This window comes from Alligator sinensis, unplaced genomic scaffold (genome assembly GCF_000455745.1).
Source record: "Alligator sinensis unplaced genomic scaffold, ASM45574v1 scaffold76_1, whole genome shotgun sequence".
NCBI lineage: Eukaryota > Metazoa > Chordata > Crocodylia > Alligatoridae > Alligator > Alligator sinensis.
The window spans coordinates 3687167-3711078 of record NW_005841865.1 but is presented as its reverse complement, the minus strand read 5'-3'; the positions used below and the strand labels follow the sequence as shown (position 1 = coordinate 3711078).

Here is a 23912-nt window from a genome sequence, read left to right as displayed (position 1 = left end):
TAATAAAACACATGGTTTAATGACAATAAAAGAATTAAAATTACAGAAAACAAAATGCATCATAAACACACATTAAACAGTTACAGAACACCACCAACTTTTCTAGAGAGAAAGGTCTCTTTGTAGACATTTTACCAAGTATATGAGTAACCACAAGTTTACATACATCAGAAAACATAGCTTTTGTGCTATGTTTTACAAACTAAACAAAAAAAACCTACATAACTACTTGCAGTGTTTAAAAAGCAAAATAAATTATGGTGTTTTCAACAAGAAAAGGTTTTATTAAAGCACAGTTTTAGCCTATAGAATGAGGGATGAAGTGATGTTTAAAAAAAAAGGTATTTTTATAATGCATTATAAAAAAAAACAATGCATTTCACCAATCCAAATAGAAGAGGACAGACATATTTATTGAGTGGAAAGTCCAGTTTAACAGCAATTAAAAACCAAACCAGTGTATTTGTTGCAGTCAGACAGATGCACATTCATCATGGTTCATATTATACTTAATATGAAGTACGTTGCTGGTTTAAATGTAGAGTCAACTCTACATAGACTTTTACTGGATAACTGTAGGAAATGTTAAGACACTATTACAGTTTGTAAACATTACTCTCTTGTTTATGATTAAATCCATAGGCTTAATTTCAACTAGTGAGACTTAAATGAGGTGACATTCAAAGAAGTTAAGCATCTAGGATTTTACCATTTACAGTGTCGAGGTTCTTTTAGAAAATTCTCTCAGTCCTAGTATTTTTTTGTGATGAAAGTTCAACAGATAGTGCAAGAAAGGCATTGGACAGAGGTTCTAAAAAAGCAGTATGCCTCCAACTTAGCTAGATGCAGCAGTCATTCCTATAAGTAATATTGGGAAACAAAGAAATCAATGGTGATACACTGTCCCTCCCGTAAAGAATTTAAGCTAAGTAAGGAAACCAATTGGTTTAAAGAGAAATAATATAATTGATTCTTGGCAGTATTGTGCATTTAGAAATTCTTACATGCATCTGGGAGCCAGAATAAACCAAGTTCTTAAAGAATCTGTACATTTAGTGTCTGATCTAACTCCTACTAGGAGTCAATCCACTGACTTCAGTGGGAGTTTGATCAGGTCTTGCTGAACTCCGGGCATAGAAACAGCATTAGCGTTCACATCATTATATTTCCATTAGGAACATATCTTGTTACAGTTTCTTTGTTTGTTTATTTGTAAAAGGTCTGTAAAAAGGTCAATGTAACAGAAAAGCAAGTGTAGCTTCAACTTTTTTTTGCACATAAAAAATGTAAGTGTAACCTTAAACAGTAAGTCAGACAAAGCACAACTCTTATTATTTGGGGATGGGTTTTTAAAAGAATAGGACCAGTTTTGGTTTCAAAACATATTATTAACGTGCACATTCCTGTTCCGTTGACATGATGCAACACAGTTGACTGCAATGGCTCTGACTTGTAATGCAAATAAGATGTTTTTAAAAGTTTAATGGGACTATGAAAGTAGAGTTATTACATAATTAAAAAAATGTTTCAAATTTTGCAGTGAGGTCTCATGTAACTGCAGGTAAAGTTTACAGATCTGAAGTAGTCATAAGTTTGTGCAAAACTTGGTTGTTAATATAGTTTAAGTTCACACATTTAAAAAAATAACAAATTATACCAGCCCAGTTTTGTAAAGTTCTGCCATGCTTGCACCTAAGTTTATGCTGGACATTTCTGATGGTAAAAACTGTAGATGGGATTTTTTGATGTGCCAGAACATCTATAGGAATGCCAGTCTAGAGTGCCTAAGAAAATCCTATTTGACACAACTGTGACAAAAAGATTAAATGGCAATATTCACTGTTTATTTACACCCTGATTAGCATACAGCTTAATTTATACCCCTATTCAACTAAGCACTTAATTTGCACGCACACAATTCCCATTGAAGAAATGAGACAAAAACATACTTATGTGCTTTATTGAATTAGGGGTTTGTAATAGCATCAGAGGTCTGGGTTAGTTTTAAGTGTTTTGTTAGGGAAAAAAATAGTACGTTTCCAAGATGGTAGAACAAGTGTTTGGACTATTTCCAAGGAACAAAATTTAAAAAAAAAAGAAAAAAGTCAAGCACTTTGGAATTTTTAATTATAATTTATAATTGGAATTTAAAGTTCTCTCTCTCCCATCGCTTCCCTATAATATATTGTGCTTAATACAAGGACAGGAGTCCTGAATGTCACAGAGGCTCTTCCTGGAACAGAACAATTTGTAACATTTTAGTTGGCAGTACAAATTAATTCAAGATTGGCTGATATGTGGTGATGGGTGTGGTATTCTATTGTGGATTCAAAAAAACCCCCCAAAACTTTAAATAAACTTTAACTTAGATTGCTGATGGAGAGAGGGGAGTCCTATTCATATTAATAAGCAAATGCTAGAGCTGTTTGTTGCTCTCACTACTATCATATACTCTTGTTATCCTAGCCCTTAAGTCCCATACACTTGTCATCCTGACTCAAATCATATGGGGAGTTACGAAAAACAAATTAAAAAAGAAAACCCACAACCAACCTTCATCTTCACAGAAACAGCCTTTCTATGCATTAACATCACAGAATTTCTATCAAGATGACCAAGCTACTTCTTTCAGTCATTATTATTTCTCAATAACAGCCCAGTCTGCTTCCCAAGGCAGGTCCCACATTTTTGTATGTGAATGAACTACTTGTCCAACATCTCAACACATTCTAGTGTCCATCATTAGGAATTTAAAAATGGTGCAACACTCACTAAAATAATTACCATGTAAATGTATCAAAAACACTAAGTGCAAACAGCTTTTTGCTGCAAGTTGTTTAGTTTACTGAAATGTTTTAATATTAAGGCACAGGCCTACAGTTTATTTCATGCATTTGATATTACACAGTGAGTTTTCAAAAAAATGCAATGAAATGATAAATAGTGAATTTTACTTAAAAAAAAAAAAAAAAAAGAAAAGAAAAAAGAAAAAAAAAAGTGTTCCTCTCATGCTACAAAATGGAGGTTCTTATCCGTACTTTACAGGTACTGCATGTATGCATGCGGCAGAACAGTAGCCTTACACACAATGGAAATAATCCAAGGACACTTGCTAAAAGAAAAGTAGTTTAAATGAATAATTTAAGTGTTTTATGTTTAACATGCAACAAAAATAATATTCCAAGATATTTTGTTTATTTGATTCATAAGAGTATTAAGAATACACCTTCCCATTATTCTGAAAAGAAAAAAAATGGCAAGAGATTGGAGTCAGAATTTTCAAAAATAATCTAATTTTAGGCTCCTATGGCCAGATTCTTTTGTGTGTATTAAGTGCTCAACACTTGGCAAATTTGGTTACTTGAAATCTAAAGTCAGTCTCCTGTGTTTGAAAAACTTTGCCTAAATGCTTTAAAGTTGACTGGGGGCAAGGAGAACATATTCATTCAAAAACGTGTTTGCATCAGTAATGTAAAACAAATGTAGTTTTCGGTTCAAATTCACAGTGCCCTTAAGTTTATAATTTCCTTTCTTCAGGGTAAAAGTATTTGACCTGTATAATTAACTGTCGGCCATCTTGCTGCCAAGTGACCCAAAAGCTACGATGTTTACAGTACAATTACAGTTGCAGGTACTTATCAGAGAAAGCATTGTCTTGTGAGCAGCATGGTTGAGAAATACCCTGAAGGCTAAGCAGGTCCTACCAAAACTGCTCAAAAGATGATACTTTTATCAAATGAGGCATTCATGATTATACAAATAAGTTTATTAAAATCATTAAAAAAATATATATATTCTAGTTCCATGGTAAACATTTTCAGTAGAAATGTACAAGTTTATGTGAAGTCACACGCAATACTCCTACAATCTATTTGCACACAGGAACAATTATGGCAAAGTAGAAAATGGGGTCACAGATTTTAAATAGCATTTAGATACTAGTCACACATGACTAAGAAGGTTACTTACAAAAATAGCAGTAGTTTTATCATAGTCAAACAAGTGCTTAGATCAGTATGGCAACATCTAAGACTGAGAGATCCAGTGGCTCCAGGAATCGGTAATGATACAGAACCTTTAGTCTCTGTCACTTGTTTTTCACAGAATTGTGGTCAGGATTCTGGTGCAATTTCTTTATACAACCAGGAATTAGGAAACCTACTATTACCTCATAACCTTACAGAAGGGTTTTGAAGATTTACACTTGTAAAGTGCTCCAAACATTACATTTGAAATATGGGTGGCCTGTATATTTTTCAAGTTTAACCTGGGTGGGTAGCATCCAAAACATATTTCTATTGGATGTGATTTCATGGCTTACAGCCAGTTTAATGGAGAGTAAGTAGACTGATACAACTGGAGCTTGTATAAGTGGCTCCCCAACAGTCCTACTTGCTTCACTTTATTTAAAAAAATAAAAACAAAAAACACCAAACCCTCGCAAAAACAATCCCCCCATCACACTTCCACACTGCTTGAAGGGAAGAAAGACACAGGCTAGAAGGGAAGAAAGCACCTGAGCAGCCAGTGAGGGGGAAGAGAAATGGCATTCAAGAAAAAGCTTAATATGAATACCATTTAAGTATCTATTCTTTGAAAAAAAAGTTGTTTATACAATATTTTGAGAGATAAACACTTCAGGAATGGTAAAGTTTTTTAACCACAGACACTTCAGAATGTGTGGCAATGCCATTAAATGCACATTTCTGGTATATTATGTGCCCAAACATATTATAAGTCAGTTATTTCCTGAACACCTGATGTGCTTGCTGGAACAGCAAGATTCATTGGCTGAAAAGATGACAAGTAATACAAGAAGCCAGGCAAAATCAGATGGCATTGTTTGATGATCAGAGGCCTATAATGCAGTATTTACTAAACCACTTAATTAAATGAGCATCTGACCATATTACTTCTGAGAAGACTTTACAAAAAGGTCTACTGAGTTTTAACTGAATTGCATCTCAAATGGACTATTTAGGTAAGAAGCTTCTTAATAGCTTTGTGAAGGCATAAAACTTGAGTCCGAAACCAAAACAAGTATTTGCCTAACTCAGACGTTTAAAATATTATGAAATCTATTTCCAATAGATGTTTTAATGGAGTCACTACCACAGTAGTTCAGCAACTATGTACAATTTCACCTACAGAAAGTATGCTTCCTAAACCTGACTGATAAAATTCTTGAGTCATCAGTAACTTTCAAAACAGGTCAGTTACAATAAAGAAAGGGGAAAATTCTCTAATATTTGGACACGGGTCTAGGATTTTATCCTTCCTGAAATCCACAGGAGTTTTGCAATTTACTTGAATGAAACAAAGCTTTCATCTTTATTGTTTGACTGACAACTCTTTTCCATATAAGACCGTACTACCCATTGCAAAATCACAATTCTGCAAGGTAAATGCAGCCACTATTCTGTGCCTCCATTACATATCACAATCACTTTGAATGTAAGAAGAAACGAGTGATATCTGGACTTTATGAACCTGGTTTTTAAGTCAAGTGTTAAATAACCTTTGAAAAGAAACGGTAAACATCTTTTATTTTTGCCATGCTAGATGCATTTCAGACATACCATTTCTTATTCCAGTTGAGAAGAATATAATAATAATAATAATAATAAAAAAGTCTGTTGTGCAAAAAGCAGACTTCAAACAGACATGGTCAGATCTTTTTAACCCAAAATGTAGGTTGGAAACACTAACCTTACTTTTATAAGAATCTTTTTAGAATTTAATAAATACCTCAAACTTTCTAGCTCTTGTAAGCTACTAGCACGATGCTGCAAAGTGGAACTGACTTGTCTGTTTTTATTATCCATTCTGGTTTCAGAATATGAGTTATGTATTAATAAACAAAATAAACGTGTTTAAAATATTATAGCCTGGCAGTGTCCATTTAATATTGCAAGACAGCCAAATAATAGTCAATGATTTTGCAGTGATAGAATATATTTTTAATCAGTCTTCTGTCAATACTTTGTCTTCTAACATTAGCTTCTGTTTCATAATGCTTTTGATTTTCTTGTTCTGGGTGATGCTCCATCTTCTAATTTTACTGCTCCATTGACAACATTAGCTGTAAGTTTAAATAGGTAAAATTAAGTACATATGACACGCTATTTGTCTCTTTTCAGAGTAAAAATAAGATTATATACAAGTGCTCATGTTGGTAATAAAACCTAAAAATGTCAGGGAGCAATACTTCTGTACCTACACACTGATGGCAAAATCAGCTGAAATCCTTGTGTAGATAAAGCTCTTGTAACTTCCTGTTTTTTCCAACTTTGTTAAAACAAAACAGATTGAACGGTGGTAAAAACAGTGAAAGTTGCCATATGCTTGTCTACGTTAGGGTTTCCTTTGACATTAACCAGAGGGATTCAGAGCACCTATGTAAATATCTAAGTCTGTCTTTAAACAGAAAAAAACCCAAAACAAAACAAAAGACCAGATCCTTAAAAGATATTTTTGAACCTTTACTCCCAACAATTTAATTGGGAATTACGTACTTAAAAACACTGCAGGATCCTGGCCTGGGTGTGCTACTGATCAGGGCTGTAACACACAGGATTTATATATATTTAATAGAGTAATAGAACAAAAAATATTTTTTAAATCTTAAAGCATGCTCAAGTCCTAATGCTTATCCTTCCTTTAGGCAGTTAGGTCTGAAAATGAAAATGTTAATTACAATTGTGTGAACTGTCAATATGAGGGCAACAAAGAACTATGATAACTCAAGATACATTTGAATTATCCCATAGCATCAGAATTCTGCACAGTAACTGCTGACCAACATAGTAACTGGCATCCAGCTTGGATCCCTATATTCAAGGCTTTAAAAAAATCCATTTACTCTAGCTATCAGAAGCTAGCCTGGAGACTTAGAAGGGACCTCAGCAGAATCCAACTTTTCATTGAATATTTCTAGCCTGTATCGTTGTGAAGGTATTTATTTTTGTAAGGTTTAGCCAATGCAGCAGCATCCTCCCAACTCTGCAGAGATAGCCCCAACATCTGTGCTGTTCAGTGATTTGCCCAGCTGCAGCAACACACAAAGTCAATAGGACTACAGACAGTTTCACTGCTGGGCAGAACTCTGTGAGCAGTGGTGAATCTCAAGAACTGTATCCATTTCATACTGCTGTATGTAAAAGCAATGAGGAACAGCAAAAACAAGCACTGAAAATATTAAAAGGAAGAAAGGAGAGAAGGGCCTGCAAGGCTGGAGTAGAGCCACAGAGATATGTTCTTCACTGCAACTAAGAGGATCGATAGGGGAAAGGAATTAAATTACTTCCACACCTGTTAAGATCAATGGAATCTCTCCATATAATTAAGTTTCAATAAGTTTGCCTAAATTTAAAATAGCACACCCCTCTAGCTAGAGACAAAAATGAAAATGTAAATTCTGAAAAGATCCAGGATTAGCATTAGCAGATGCTGTGTTTTTCAACAGAGTGCTGGTCCTTAGCTTCACAGGAAGAGGGTCTGACTCTCATATGTACTTCTGTATAGTATGATTAGTCTTCCTGTCCAACAGGGGTGTGCAAAGTGAGCCCCATTCGATTCGGATTTGGCCTGAATCAGGGACAGTGATTCAATTTGTTGATTTGGATCACTGCCCCGATTCGATTTGGCCAAACCTGAAGATTCTATGCTGATTTGGAGGATCAGTGATTCGGACAGACAGAGTTTTAAATGTTTTTTTCTACATACCTCAAGGTACCAGCACAGCTTGTGAACACTGTGATGCTGGGGTGCACAGAGCATCCCACAGGAGTGCAGAGGGGGGCCCTCTATGTGCTCGGAGGTGAACCTGAAAGTGGACCGGAAGGACTTCTGGTCCACTTCTGGGTCTGCCAGGAAGCACGCTGGGGGGCCCCCCTGCGCACCCCCAGCTCAGAGTTCACCCATAGGGGACCCCGGGTGTCCCCCCTGCCAAAGGTACCAGTCACTGAGCCAGAGGGGGTGTGGGGGGGGCCCCCCGCAGACCCAGAAGTGGACAGGAAGTGCTTCTGGCCCACTTGCAGGTCTGCTGCCGAGCACGCTGGGGATCCCCCCATGCTTCTGTGGGACGCTCCATGTGCCCCAGCATCGCAACATTCACGAGCCACGCTGGTACCCAGAGGTATGTAGAAAAAACATTTAAAGCTGTGTCTATGCCTGAATCACCGAATCTTTCCAAATCAATTTGGAGGGCTCCGATTCAATTCGAAGAGATTAAAGGGTCCTCTGTTTCAATTTGGATTCAGAGATTTGTCCACCAAATTAGGATGAATCTCTGCCAAATCGAATCAGGGACCAAAGCTTCACACAGCCCTACTGTCCAAGTCTTTCTGTAATATAACTGGAAACTTATTCACTAGGTATCTTCTACCAGTTAATGTAAAATTCATTTGGGTTTTTCTTTTATCGATCTAACATTTACAGAAAGCCTTCAAATTTAATATATTTGGAAAAGCAAGGCACTGAATTAAATTTCTTCTGAAATGTAACAAAAATAGAATTTATAGTCATAAAGGAAAAAGATCACTTAAAAAACCTTAAATGGAATAATGTTTTAATTTGTAGGCATTAAAAGAATGATTGCAACATTTTCTTGCAAATGTCCCATTTCTTTAATTTTTAAAATCCTTCAGTCTAGCAATATGCAGCACTTGTCAAATCTACTTTTGCGTTCAGTAAAGGACACAAACTCTAAAACGCCCACTGGCTCTGCAGTGTTGGAGTTAATGTATAATTTAGGTCTTTACTCTAGTACACTTGGTCTCTCCTTGGTTAGCAACATGCAGTTACAGTGAACTATAACCCACCTCCCCATGAAGCTTTGACAGAGGAGACCTAGATTGTGTCTCCTCTGTTAGTTGCACGTGTGTCAATTTCTATTCCAGCAACCTGCAACGGATCCCTGTAACAGGTCTGGGAGCCTAGGTCCCTGGGGTCTAGGCCAGGTGCAGAGGATAGATGCTTTGGTTCCCTGCACCTCCTTCTAGCCACAGGCCATGTCCAGATGAATGCAGACATTTGTTTCCCTGGGAACAAGTAGCAGCAGCACAAGGTGTACCACTGCTACTTGTCCTTGGGGAATACCAGTGCCACACATGCTCTGGCATGCAGCAAGTTATCACGGGTGGGGAAAGAGAGGCTGGGGCCAGAAACTGTGCTGGCAGCAGCAGCCTTACCTGGGGGCCTCCCAGGGTTGCAGCCATGGCAGGGAGCCTGGCCATAAGCAAGAGTGTGACTCCAGCTAGCCAGTCTTCTGTTTTGGGTGCTGTGCACCGCTGCCACATGCGCCGCCCCGCTTTTTTTCAGCATCAGTTTTCTTGACCCCAGAATCTAGGGCCAGCCCCCCCACCACTGCAAGCTAGTAGCATGGGGAATGCTGGCACGTGCAGTGTGTGGCATTACAGACAGGTCTGCGACATCACATACTGCATGTCCACACTAATCTGGACGCGGCCATGGGGTACAGCATAGGGTTGGTGAAAAAGGCTGGATTAACCTGATCCCAAAGCAGTCAGGGAGAGGGGTTTGCTCTGTACTCAGCTGGAACAGTGGAGTCTAGCCTGAGTCACACACTTCCTGGAGACAGGAAGTACGGAGGACAAATGTAAGCTGGAATGTTGGAGGACAGCAGCACTGTGGCTTCTATTGGAAGAGTAAGTGTACATATGTTTGTTTTCCCTGGAGAAACTCTCCCAGGAGTCACTTCTACCTGGTTGGAGTTAATTTTTTTTTTGAAACCACCGCTTTTGGTCTGGGAGAAACTGGGAAGGTTTGTACACTTAGGGCTCACCAGAACTGCCATTTTTGTGGTAGAAATTTAATGCTTGTATGCATCCTATGAAGTTAAAATGGTGTCTGTTTTCACTGTACACCAAAAAGTGGATGCTGCTCTGGCTCCCTTATGTTTTGGTATGAAGAAAAAGATAAGATACAGAAAACAAATCATATGCACAAATGCTTACAGTTTAAAAGGGGCTTTAAAATGCGATAATACTAACCTCTGTTTGTTTCCTTTTTTGTTGGTTTGCTCTTCGTGTTATTTATTTTTCTCCTAGGAATTTGGTTCTGGGTGTGCTCTCTCCATTTTTTCAGCTGGAAATTTATAAATTTCCACATCATCCAGGCCTGTGTTAAACAAACTGCAGCCAAACAGCTAATCCTAAAAAAACCCCAAAAACACAAAAACAAAAAAACCCCAACTTAAGAAGTGTTATAAAATGTTTTAACTGTACATAGTTACATTGCAAAGCAGTGCCACATTTAAAAAAAAAAAAATCATCACTCAAATCTCTCATGCTAGTGAAAACCGTATTTGTCTGAGAGACTCATGCATGAAATAAGCAAGAGTTGCATGTACATACATCAATGAAAGTGTCTATACTTGGCAAAGAAATATGAACTATAGCTTTTATGGATCTATAGCAAATTGCACAATTGTGGCTTCTTCTGCCAAATGATCCATGAGTGAACTTTACCAGTGACCATGTGTACAAGTCCAATGCCCATCTTTGATGATATATTATTTAAAATAAATTTTAAACTGAGGAGCCCATGATGAAAATCGGGCTTCAATATGAGCAAGCAAGAATGAGCACATTCAGAGCATGTTTGGGGTCTCTAAAATAAAGTGAGGAAAAAGTGATGGTGGGTACATTTCAAAATTACAGCATATTTATAATAAACATAGACTTTTTAAAGAGAAGTCTCACAAAATAGTTATGCAGGGTCCTTTTCATGCTAATCATTAGGTTAATGTAATTAAAAAAAAAAAAGAGAGAGAGAGAGAGACTGATTTCATTATTTTTTACCAAACATTTCGTACTGGTGGGCCCTGTACCATGGAAGGTAGGGACAAAGAAACAAAGCTGCTTAAAATCTTCCACCTCAAAAACACAGAAGAAAAACAAAGTAACATCTTGGACTGTTATATAATTTTTAAAAAAACATTAATCATCTTATACCTCACAGTGAGTACATTGAAGTTTCCATCTACTATGGAAAAAACTGGATTCTCTACTCTTGCCAGACCAAATCCAAACGTGAGGACAGATAAAGTTAGCGTCAGAAGACGAGTCATTACAAACAGTAAAGCCCAAAGGGTAAATCTGAAAACAAAAGAATGAATTTTGTTCATTAGAATATAATTTCATCAGGAAATTAATGTATTTCCCCTGTTTTGTCTACCTCTTTTTAACCTTGTAAAGTTAGATGGGTTAGATAAAGTTAAACTTCCCTCCATAATGAAATTTCATGTAAAGAGAGTCTATCATATTTTTAGGACTTACAGCATGAATATCAAGTAGCAAGGGTCTTATAAAACCATGGAAGTCACTACAGAATGGTAACACATAGATATTAAATAGATTAAAAAAAAGAAGTGGTTGGTAGGTCAAGGCAAATTATTTATAGTCATTTAATTTATAGGTCAGGAAGATGGGAGAATATACTGAATAGAGAAATGCAAATCAATAGTAAAGTACAACCTTCCCACATTGCTCTAAAATGACATTTTGTAAGTCATATAGTACCCAAGCTTGTATAAGTTATAAAATGTGGTGAACAATCAAAAGTTACAAGCACTTTTATGAATTACCAAAAATTAATTAGATATAAAAATATTATTTCCATTACTTTTAAGGGTTGGAACATGTTGATTATAAAGAAACTGAAAGTAAAGTTCTGTGAACAACTTATATGTTAATGGTCTTCAACACAGCCAGTATGGAAACTAATTAATTTAAGCACTGATATCTGAGAAGAGTACCCAAAGATATACCACTATGGCTTTTTCCTGCACCAGAGGAAGGGGATTCCATGCGAGAAGTCAGCATCAGGCCAGGCTGGGATAGAGCTTGTTGGTTGATTTTACATTCTGAAGGCTATCTTTAATGAAGATGGGTCAGAAACTCTCATACAAGTTGGTGGAATAGAAATTCACTTTTAAAAATCAAAGCTGGTGCTCTCCGTATATTCAGTTTAAATGGAAAAAGACTTTATTCATTTAATCTTAAACTGAAAAAAATGAAAATCTATCTTCTGAATCTGTCCATTCTAACAGGAAGGTTAAAAAAAAATTAAACAAACCAGAACCAGCACATACAAGAAGAAGCAGCAAGAGTCTGAAAGAGGCCATAGAGGTTAGAATTTATAACCTGACATATAAAGCAATGATTCTCAACCAGGATGTCTTGAGATCTTCTTGGGGTGTCAAACAATGTTAGCACTGTTAGGTGTGCAAATATTCACAATATAAAACACAGAGATTTCATATAGGAATCCATAGCATTAAGATTACTCTGGCTTGCTGCAATACTTCTGAGGTCTTTGCAACAGAAAAATGCTCCATTATTTCTCTGTAGGCAAAAACTAGATGAAAACAGAGACCTGGCATTTTCCACGGGGTGCCTCGAGTCTAAAAAAAACAGTGGCTTAACAGGATCAGTTTTAGGCTTGTACTATGTTTTTGTTTATATGCAAATATTTAAAATACTTCTGAAATTCATACTTTAAGGAGGTGGGTTTCCCTTGGAGAAAAACTACTTTTTCATTAATGAGTACCAAATGAAGACTTTCTTCAAGTGACCTTATTAGGAGTCAGGGCAGCAAACATGCTGCCTAGCCCTCAGCTGACCCCAATTACCTGAGTGTGCCTGGTTCTGTTACTTCCCTATCTGCAGCTGGCCCTAGTTACCTGCATGGGCATGGCTACCTATAATATAAAGAGCAGCCCTCTTCTTGTTTTGTAGCTCCTCAACAGCAAAGATAGTTCCCTTGGTAGCACCTCTGTGATTAGCCCTGCTCCAGCCTAAATCCCTGTAGGCTTCTGTCCCTACCTCAACCCTTGTTTCCTGACGCGGCTGCTCCTAACCCCCTGACTCCTCACTCCAGTTCACACCCTGAACTTCTGACCTTGATTCCCAGATATCAAGCCCAGGCTCTTGCTCCTTTACAGGCCCTCAGCTCAGCTATTTGTTTCTTTGACACTCAAGTTAAAACAAATCTTTGTAAAGACCCTAAGAAGGAATAACCTTACAGATCAGTAAAAAAAGAGGGTTGTCCAATACAAAAGAGGTTGCATGGAAGGTAAGGTAACGTATTTGATAGTCTTTCAAAAGTGAACACTGAAGGATGGTATAGTGGAGGGAGACAGAGTTGGAGATGAGTGGACAAGTGAGGCAAAATTACAAAGGCCCTTAAATGTTCATACATGAATAAAACACTCAATAAGAAGGGTGGGGTGTCTTGCATCATATTTCTTTCTTTCTTGGTCGCCCTCTTTACCCCCTTCAGTAGTCACACTACAATTTCTCTCCTCCAGTCTGATTTTATAGATCAGTTCCCTTGTTTAACCCCTCCTAGATGTCCTAATATTCCTCCTCCTCAAAAGTAACTACTTACAAATTTGGAGTATATACATATACGTTATTTTCTTCCACAAATTATTAATTTTTCACTTTTGGTCCACCCTTTGCTAAGAAGGAACAGACTACAAAAATGACAGTGTATACTAGTTTTCTCCCTTGAAAAAATTCACTGATGTACATCTTTACTATAAGATTCCACTGTAATTCTTTGTGCTCTTTTATATTGATTGACAATAATAAATGAATTCAAGAACAAAAAATAAGACTCAGAAGTTGCAATAATGTGGCAGTTTTATTCTTGGCTGGATTTGTTTTTAAGATCAGAAATCCCTATAAAATATATGCAGTGACAGCTATATTTAGCAACTGAGTATTTTATGTGGCCAACATTAACCTGAGACATGGCTTTAACAAAGCTTAACTGAAAAACTAGCATAATTGTGAAGTGATATATTGCTTTCCATGACTATATACACTATTGAAATTCCAAGCAAAAATATTGGTATCAGAGATATCTTAGAATGTAATATGCTTCCTAAACATGTTTTCTCTCTTACATGCATGCAACCATTTTTAATGCCAAAATAATTCAATGTAAATTACAGAACTCTATTTAGAGTTAGTATGAAAATAAAAATAATTTAATATAAGCAAAATTTACCCTTTCTGCTTGTTTTCATCACTGAAGTAGAAAAGACGAGAGGCGTGAAAGATCAGTTCCACTAAATAATGAGGTACGAGTAAAATTAGCCCCAAACGTTGCAGGCTATAGAAAGAAAAGGTGAACAAAAAATGTAATGAAATTATGAAGTAAACCAAAGTTTATCAATTAATAACAATTTACAAATACTTACTTTAATACATAGGCACCAGATATGTGAGCAATGTAAAGACAGATATAATACAGCTGTCTTGGAATATCTTCCTAAAAATTAGAAAAATTATTAGATGTTTATTTTTAGCTAATTTTTTTCAAAAACCCTGTAATACTGAATATATCAACTTTCTATATTTTCTGTGGACCCCTTATAAATGTTTCCACCCCAAGTACATTACAAAGGAAATCAAGCAACAAACAGGGTTGTTTTTTTTTTTAAATTAAATGCAGACAGGCTTCAATTCATACCTTTCTAATCTTCTGGAAATATAATTCTGGCAGTGCATGAAGCCAATAGGCAATCTGGCAGATATAGAAGAATTTTACCTGAAAACTAAACAATAAGATATTTACTAATCTCAAAGTAAGAAAGACTGTTTATATGATGTACTGGGTATTTAAGGAATCATAAAGAGGAACTGTTTTTTTCGTGAACAACTGTTTATGTGACTCCACTTTGATGGCAATTACACTTTTGGCCAGTTTGAGGGACAGAAAGGCCTCAAGTTTGGCCACACCCTCCCCTCAGAGAAGATTTTACAGTTGAAAAAACAAATACTAAGTAATACTAATTTAAATCCTTAATCCTGCAAAAAAATTCAGCATGTGCTTAACTTCACCCTCACTGAAGTCTGTAGGACTACTAACACAGTACAGATAAACATATCCAGGCTTTTGTAAGACTGGGAATTAAATAATCACAAATACCATGAGAAGCATCAGCTGACAGCTTATAAGTATTCAAGGTTTTTAGGTACTGGTCACTAATGTGAAAGAAAAAAAATGTCTGCATGTGTATGAAAGACTCTCTCTCATATATAAAATGAGAAATAGGAAAGACTTTCTCACTCTCACACATACACGCTCGCGCTCGCGCATTATGGCTGTATGAAGCTTCGGTTGCTAATTCAATTCGGCAGAGATTTGGCTCGATTTGGTGGCCGAATCTCCAAATACGTATCGAATCAGGACACCCTTTAATCTCTCTAAATCAAATTGGAACCCTCTGAATCGATTCAGAGAGATTCGATGATTCGGACATAGACACGGCTTTAAATGTTTTTTCTACATACCTCAAGGTACTTGGAGGCTTGCATTCCCCCAGCTCAGTGACTGGTGCCTCCTGGGTCTGGCGGGACACCCAGGATCCCCCTGAGGCTGATTGCTGAGCCAGGAGGGGTGCAGGGGTCTCTCAAGTGCTTGGCAGCACACCCAGACGTGGACCGGAAGCACTTCCGGGTCCAATGCCGAGCACACAGGGGATCTCCCCGCACTCCTGTGGGATGCTTCATCCGCCCCACCATTGCAGCATTCACAAGCTATGCCTGGTACCTTGAAGTATGTAGAAAAAACATTTAAAGCTGTGTATGTCCGAATTGCTGATTCTTTGAATCAGCATCAAATCTTTGCGTTTGGACAAACTGAATTGGGACAGTGATCTGAATCAATGAAATGAATTACTGTCCCCGATTCGGGCCGAATCCAAATCGAATATGGCCTGTTTTGCACGTTCCTAATACATACACATACACACACGAAATGGAGAGAGAGAGAGAGAGTCTTTGTACCATCAGAAAGTTGTGGTGGTCTGTTTTTGAGCAGCTAGAAACAGCAAATGTCATGGTAATTCATTTTTCATTTTAATAAAACACTTACAGCATGCGAGAATGGGGATATTCTTTCCATAGCAAAGTAGGGTTTGTCATGAATTCCTCCTAAAAAGGAATATAGCTATTTTAGAATTTCTATAACATCTCAGAGGCTTGTTTTAAAAATAAATACAGAAAACAATTTGACTTACTTACTGCAGTCAAAATACTTGCTCCCCAGGTAAATGAAAACAAATAGAAAAATGCTAGCTGTCCCGATTCATTGAATTTGCTGTGCTTTGTTTTTGACAGATGGAGACGTCTGTTAATTTTCTGAAATCAAGAAGCCATTTTAAAGATGAGAGAGGAAACAGATCAACATTCTGTATTTATTGCTGCTGAAGAAGGAAAAGCAAGCCCTTTAGCCTTTAGTTAGGCTTCCCTTACCTCCATGATCTTCCATTCCTAATGCAATAACAACCTCTTCATGTTTTAGGCCCTGGTCCTGCAAAAATGTGCATGTGCAATTAACTTAACTCTTGCAGCAAATCACAAAGAAGCCAACATAAGGTGTACAAAGTTATGCACATGCATGTTTTCCAGGATCAGGGCCATAGTTTAATTCCTAATATCTGATGCTGCTGATCTCCTTTAGTGGCCCTGACCAGGACCCAAGTACTTTATACCTGATATTTCAGGGTAATGAAGACCTAACATGCATTCTCCAACAGCAAAAAATCAGATTTAGTGGTTGATGATGTTATACAAGTCACAATGTTTGAGAAGTTATTTGCTGAAGAGACAACTAGAAGTGTACAACAGGCAACCAACATATGATGTGTAAATACAAAACTAAAACCCTATTTAGTGTATCATGATTTGCACAAATGCTATTATTAATAAACATAAGAATTATTACGCTAAAGTACAAAAAAGTATAAAAGAAACTTCTATCCCAATAAAATAAACTTACATCTAGTATGTATTCTTGGATCACAGCATGAAGAATAATGGCAATTAGCATGTAGAAGAAGATAGTGGCAATATCTTTTGGACCATACTCATAGAAATGAACAAGTTCACTCTTATCATCTGAAAATACAAAAGGCTTATAATTATTGCAAAATATCTATTTGAATGGAACACATTTATTTTTGAAGAAGAAATTTGTGTAGAAGAATGGGTAACTATCTTACTAGTTCTCTGAAGGTGTACAGTACAAACTTGAAATTCTCCTGCTACTGGCATGTTGGTACCCCCTCAAACAACCTGAAGGCTTCTCTTCCTCCAATATAAACAAAGCTATGATCGTAAATCAGGAAGGAAAATGCTGAATCCATTGTGTCAGCCTCTATCAATTCCTTTTGACTTGGCCCACAGAAAAGATATGTTCCAAGCAGAAACCCCGAAAGTCTCTGTATTTAGAAAGGATAGTACCTTAAATGGATCAATCTTATAGTTCAGCTGCATAATTTACTCTTCCTCTTAAAAATAGTCCTACATATTTTTAGGTTACTATTGACACTTTCAGAACTATTAAGTTGTTCCTATAAATTATATGTACGGTTCTGAAGAGGAAACAGAAAATATCACCACACACCACAAGCACATGTTAAAAAATTATAAAGTGTTCCAAACAAAAAACAAAACATGAAAACATTGTAGGAAAGTGCTGAGGTTACATTATGCAGAGACAACCAATAGCTCTAGATGGAGAAAGCAATTAAAAAAGTAAAGAAAAAAAAAAATCAGACCCTAGTTGTCTCAAGATGAGCACCTAAAAGGAGCAGACTCTTGACAGTTTTTGCCCTAATTTCCTTGTGCCTCAGTTCCTCACCTATAACATATCAACTTTTCTTACAAAATGCCATGAAAATGAATTAATTAATATTTATGAAGTGCAGAGAAATGTTCATAAGAATATAAATAATTTTGCTTTCACCTGGGCTTGGTTATTTTGGGTTAAAGGAAGCTGAGTGCTGCACACCACATGATGAAGATCAAAAGGAATAATAAATGGTTTGTCATTTACTGAATGAAGTAGCAGCAGTCCTCAAGAAATAAAGCAGCACCAAATTATATAATTAGATGCTGTCTACCAATGTACACTGGTGCCAAATTAAGTCTGTCATTTTCTAACTTTCAGAGTGTTTAACTTTGAGTGCTAACATTTTCAATATTTTTATGTAGTTGTAGGATATGATGTACAGAGGACTGTACCAGAGACACTGCATTGTTGAATATGTTGATTTAGCACACAAACACCAGTAAATGAATATTAAAAAAAATAAAATAAAAAAGTCTCACACACCTCTCTAAAATTTAGTTCCTTATTACTTTTACATTTAATACTTTAGACACAAAATTGTAAAGGTCAGAGTGTGGGACTTTTTTTTCTTTACATTTCCATTTCAAGTTATAGTTTTGATTCCTGTTTTTATGGGTCTTTCAGATTTAAAAAAAAAAGAGAGAGAGAGAGAGATGCAGACAGACAGAGACAGATACCTACACTTACTTTCTCAGTATATACAACGCAATTAAGGGATAAGAATACAGGTAGGGAAAAAAAACTAATGAACAGATATAGTACATTAAACTAATTTTAAAAAGTTTAAAATTACAAATTGAAATTGTCAGTTTAATAGCTATCTGCTGGGAAACAAAATGAGAAATATATGATCCAGATCTCTAGTATGTTAAACCATATATGGAATCCACCTATTTTAACTATCTTTCATGAAGACTTGATATCTAAACATAAAGATAAACTAAATCCACTAGTAAAAATATAAGGCAACATGATTAACCAACTGCAGGGTTCTAAGATATTCTGCTACTTGATATGAAAACCAGAAAGTTGTTAAAAAAGGAGAAGAGACACCTTTCTTCAAGTTAAGGTGTGGCCCAGGAAAAGTACTGATTATGGGGGAAAAACTGAAGCAATAAATGTAAGCCACTAGTGAAGATCTGGCAGCCCAGCTATTATAATGGTGAGAACACTGAGAATCTCAGAGAAACTTACTGTAATACGCAGGTGAAATTAGTTAATGGAAATCAGACTATTTTACTTATAAATGTACTTTCTATAGATGATTATTATACATTATATAAATAATGATGAATTTGCTTTAGTCTTACCAGTAGCGTAGGTAACATTGTACTGCACAGTAATAAAGATAATGACATACTTGGCTGTGACCTGTAATTTAAAGTGAAAAAAAAATGTTATCAACTTCTTTAAAATATGCTCAATTTTAATACATATAGACACAGAAAACTAATATTATAGTATACATACAACTAAATATTTCCCTTCAGATTAAGTCTGGAAAAAAGGACAAAGTCAAATAAAGGATAAATGTCAAGGAAAAGGGTTTCTTATAGAAGTAATGTAAAACAATTTATTTATATATCAGTAAGTACAGGGCAGAAATCCTTCACCTGCAAAATTAAAGCATCTGGAACCCAAAGGAAGTTAGAACAGGTCCCAATTGGTTTTTGTTTCATATCTCCAAATATCTGAAGCTATTACTAACATAATAAAGTTAGGGTGAATTAATGTCTGCCTGCAGTTTTTGCTTAAGACATTTACCGTTATTTCTACTTCAGTAATCCCCCCTCCTTCAAACAAGGTTTCCTACAATTTGTTAATACATTGGTCTAAATGTATTATCAAGCATTGTTGATGGAAGACACTACCATCCTTATTCACACACTCAAACAAAAGCAAAATTAACCTTTTAACATTTATTTTTACACAACAGGACTGCTATTTTAATGCTGTCATTTTAGATTAAGCCTCAAACTAGTTATTTTCACATTACTTAACATTTTAAATATTTAGAATAGAAGGTCCTGAAATTAAAAAATATATATATTTGGTTTCAAGGATTAAAAGTTTTAAATTCATTAAAACAGCAAATATATCATTACAAGATATTCAGGAAGAAACTGGTTAAAATAACTCAAATATTAACTATGGGTTCATATTAAATTGCATGTGTCATATTAGAGTCACGCGCAGGCATGTGTGCTTGCAGCAGCTCAAATAGATGCAGTGCAAATTTGAGCCAGTACTTTTTGCCTCAGTGCTCATGCCTGGACATGCACTTTGTGTGGGGCAAATTCTGCCACTTGGGGCAAAATAACCCTGCCTGGCTCCTCCCAGATCTGCAGCCCTGGAGCTGCCCTGTGCTGGCCCCAGGAGTCCAAAAAGCTGCCCTGGCAAGCAGCTCAGTGCCACTCGCTCTCAGGAGCTCCTGAGGCTTGGCCAACCGGTACCTGAGGACACTACCTACCCCTTGTGCCAGCTGGACTGCTGAAGCAGCCATGAGAGTTCCCTGCACCCTCTACCCACTGCAGCAGTCTGGCAGTGGGGGCTGCTGCCTGGTTGTGACCTGCTGCCACCTGCTGTGGGCCTGCCAGACCCAGTTGGGGACTGCACAGCCATTAGAGGAAAGTGGCCCTCTGGGCCAGCTGCCAGTGGGCTGTAGCTGCAGAGTTGGTTATTGTGTGGCACTACACCGGTCTCTGGAGGGCCCAGGGGACGGCAGCAGGGCCAGGAACACGGTGTGCGCAACCTCACAGCTCACAGAGGGGCCACACAGGGATTTCCTCCTCAGAAGTGGAAAGGGAGTGTGAGTCCCATCCTAAGCTTAAGATGACTCAATCAGCAAATGCATGCAGTCCCCCTATGTCTCAACTCAAATTTCTTGTGCACTGCAAAAAATTCTCTTGTACACTTGAAAATGATATTTCATAAGAATGATAGTTTCTCATCAGCTATAGTTTCTTACAGAGGAAAGATTTTAGTTCCTTCAAACTTTCACGAGATTAAACCGGAAAACTATGGTGTATAGTTTTATACACCATAGGTTTTCCTATACATATAGTTTTTTGTATATGTATGTATATATATATATATATATATATATAGATATGTATACATATATATTTGTATACAAACTATACATATAGTTTTTTCTGAGATTAAACCAGAAAACTATGGTGTATAGTATAGTCAGCTCAGCTGACTCATCTGAGTCAGCTGAGCCATGTGGGACACTGCCCAGCTTTACCTGCAGCCTTTGCAGTTATGATCAACATGTGTGTACACTTTGTAGAAGCATTGTATGACCAAGCAAGCTGAGATTCTACCCTAGGTCTTCCAAAAAACTAACTTTTATAACTGGACTGAAGAATGAACAGAATATATAATTATATTTTCTTGACTGGCCTCCCCTGCCCCCCCACCACTCCTTCCTTCTCCCTGCCAACAATGAGGCTCATCATAAAAGACTCCTGTGGAACAGGCTGCAGTGCCTCTTTGGCTCATCTACTAAGTCAGAACATCTGGTTGGAAATACCAGCTCACAGCGGCGGCTCACAGAGGGGCCACGCAGGGAAGCTTCCTGTTGCTCCAAGCTCCGTGCTAGCCAGGTCACACTTTCCCTGTGTGCACAAGAGCAGTGTGGGCAGCATGCGGGGTTGTTCCCCTCACTGCTGCCACTGCCTAAAGGGGACATGTGGCCAGGACAGCGGGGAGCTTGGAGTGGCAGGCAGCTTTCTGCGTCCCACGCTGTGCCCTGCCACACCAGGTTCTACACGCTGCTTTGCAGAAGCAGTGGCAAAGGCAGCACAGCAGGGAGCATCGCCGGTATCTGCTGCCTCCCTGGAGCCCAGGGCCAGGTCTGGGTCTGGGAGGCGGCTGGGACCGGGGCTGCAGCAGCTGTTTGCAGCCTCCCAGCTGTAGCGGGCCCAGGTTCTGGGTAGCTGGTGATAGCCACAGAGCCCGGGCTGCTTGCAGCAGGGCTTCCATCCTCCCAGATGCCTGCTTGGAGCAGCCTGGGCTCCGTGGCTATCAGCAGCTACCCAGAGCCTGGGCCGGCTGCAGCTGGGAGGCTACAAACAGCTGCTGCCTCCCCGCCTGAGCCCCTGTTGTCTCCCAGACCTGGGAAGGCAGTAGGTGCCAGCACTGCACCCCGTTGGGGCCACGCGGGGCCTGAGCTGAGGTGGAGAGGCAGCAACCACCCTCCCAGCCGCCTGCTGGGAGCACCCCGAGCTCCATAGGTATCAGCAGCTAACCAGAGCCGGGGCCAGCTGCAGCCGGGAGGCTACAAACAGGTGCTGCCTCCCTGCCCCGGCTCTGGCCCCAACGCGTGCCAAGAAAAATGGCCTTGCATGCCATGCTCTGCATGCGTGCCAGGGGTCGCTGACCCCTGGCTTAGGGTAAGAGAGAAAACACACTGCTGGAATATGAACAGAATTAAATCCATTCTATATTCTCTTTTAAACTGATCTACACTGGAGAAATAAATGAGCATAGATAGGAACCACGAACCCTATTAGAAAAAGTTATTTTCTCCCCATGCTATATAAACTCTTTCTAAAAAATGGGAATGTAAAGTAATATGCAACATATATAAAAATACATTGAGTATTCAAAGTTGACCAACTTTAAATAGAAGCTGAAGTGGCACAATAAAAGAATGGAACACTAACCTAACTGAAAGAGGCATAAACTACACATCAATCTCCTTTGAGATATGCCTTGTCCTTGAGGGAGATGCAGTAGCCACATTTTGCTGGGGGCCTCCAGGCACAACACTGCCTCTCTCTGTATACGTCTGCAAACCACCTAATACAATGGGACTGCCATTCTGTTGCACCATATCTACTCAACAGGGAGGACAGAAAAGGGAGACTAAGGAAATGTATGATGTTCAGGACAAAAGGAAGAGAAAGAAGAGAAGTGAAGGTGGAAGAAAACAACTATATGCTCTGTAATAATAACTATAGTTATTTGAGCTACTGTAGTCAGTGTGAATCCTTTTGTGCTCTGAACTAACTACTGTAGGTTAAAATAATTTCTCTCTCTGAGACGTTTCACTGTGCGTTCCACTTCAGGTGACTGGCAAGCAGGATCTCCTCTGGATGGTGAGAATGAGTGCCAACCACATCAGTCAGATAATGCTTGAAGGGAACAAACAATATCTGACAAAAGTGAGCAGGTTGCTGCTCTACAGATCTCTTTTTGAAGTAAACTGAAGATGCCAGGTAGAATATGCCCCAATGTCTGAAGAGACAGGCACATCAACACCTGGAACTGTTGGTGATCACTGTATGACCAACTTGGAAATTCTTTATGACAAGAGGGTTTTGTCTTTCTGTGAGCCAGACACAGCCACAAAGTGATGAGGAAGCGTTCAAAGTATTTGGCCCATTCAAAAAAGCAAGTCTCTGGAAGTGTAGAAAGAATCCAATTTCTCTCCTGGAATTGAGCAAAGCTTGAGAAAACAAATGGTAGATTAACTGACTGATGCACATGAAATTGAGATGGCTCCAAGGATGAACTTTGGATGAGGTATCGGAATCATCTGGTCCATATAAAAGGATATGTATGGTGAGGCGAGAACTAGCCACCAAGTGCTTGGAACACACTAACTCTCTGTGAGATGACAGTCATTAGAAAGATGGTCTTAAACACAACAAACAAGCCAAATAATAGCTTAAAACAGAAGTTCCACAAGCCTCAAAATAAGATGATGTTGAAAAGTCCATTTACCAGCTGGATTTCTGCCAGATGGTTAAGAATGGAGGAAACTCTTGATGAGTTTCAATGCCATCAGCTGGAAAAAGATCATGCTGAAATGCAACATGCTGATATTGCTACAGAATGGACTTTGAAAGAACACAGTATCAACCCAGCTGATTTCAGCACGCAATTGAGGATCTGGATTCAGATTACAAATTCTGACCATAGAGAAAAGACAATTTTCTTTTGATCTTACTGAACAGTTTCCCACACGGTAGAAGGGCATCTTGCATCTGTTAAGAACACTTTTGGACATTAGTACTCAACCAAATGACACAGCCTGTCAGTTGTAACAAATTTAAGTCTGGTTATAATATCTGTTCACAGTTCCAAGAAGCCGTGTCTAGGAAGGACAAGAGATGTACAGGACAGAAGACAAAATACACGTGTCAGGAGTCTGACACATTGCCTTTGTTAATAGCAAGCTATCAGGCTCAGCATGGTCTTCCACAGAAGGTATTCTCAGGACCACA

At 38.1% G+C, this 23912-nt stretch overlaps 1 protein-coding gene across 2 annotated transcripts; it reads right to left on the bottom strand.

Moving 5' to 3' along the window:
- On the bottom strand, positions 1–19044 carry LOC102387990 (translocating chain-associated membrane protein 1-like). Of its 2 annotated transcripts, none has more exons than XM_025191644.1 (10): positions 18984–19044; positions 16819–16937; positions 16062–16178; positions 15913–15971; positions 14506–14590; positions 14234–14304; positions 14041–14145; positions 10977–11120; positions 10014–10174; positions 1–6082 (listed from the first exon to the last, which is right to left on the bottom strand). In XM_025191644.1, the coding sequence occupies exons 2-10, from the start codon at positions 16867–16869 to the stop codon at positions 6009–6011; spliced, it is 867 nt and encodes a 288-aa protein (XP_025047429.1). In that variant the 5' UTR covers positions 16870–16937; positions 18984–19044; the 3' UTR covers positions 1–6008. The 2 variants fall into 2 exon arrangements, with proteins under 2 accessions (XP_025047429.1, XP_025047435.1); XM_025191650.1 differs by lacking the exon at positions 18984–19044 and adding an exon at positions 16293–16350 and having other exon boundaries at positions 16819–16910.
- Positions 19045–23912: the final 4868 nt, after the last annotated feature.

Excerpts from the sequence above, each read along its gene's own strand:
- LOC102387990 (XM_025191644.1), bottom strand. The coding sequence starts at position 16,869 with ATGCTAATTGCCATTATTCTTCATGCTGTGATCCAAGAATACATACTA. Across the intron at positions 14,591-15,912 it reads TATCCCCATTCTCGCATGCT|TTTTCAGGTAAAATTCTTCT; the intron begins GTAAGTGTTTTA and ends CTTATTGTTTAG. Across the intron at positions 14,146-14,233 it reads TCTGGTGCCTATGTATTAAA|CCTGCAACGTTTGGGGCTAA; the intron begins GTAAGTATTTGT and ends TTCTTTCTATAG.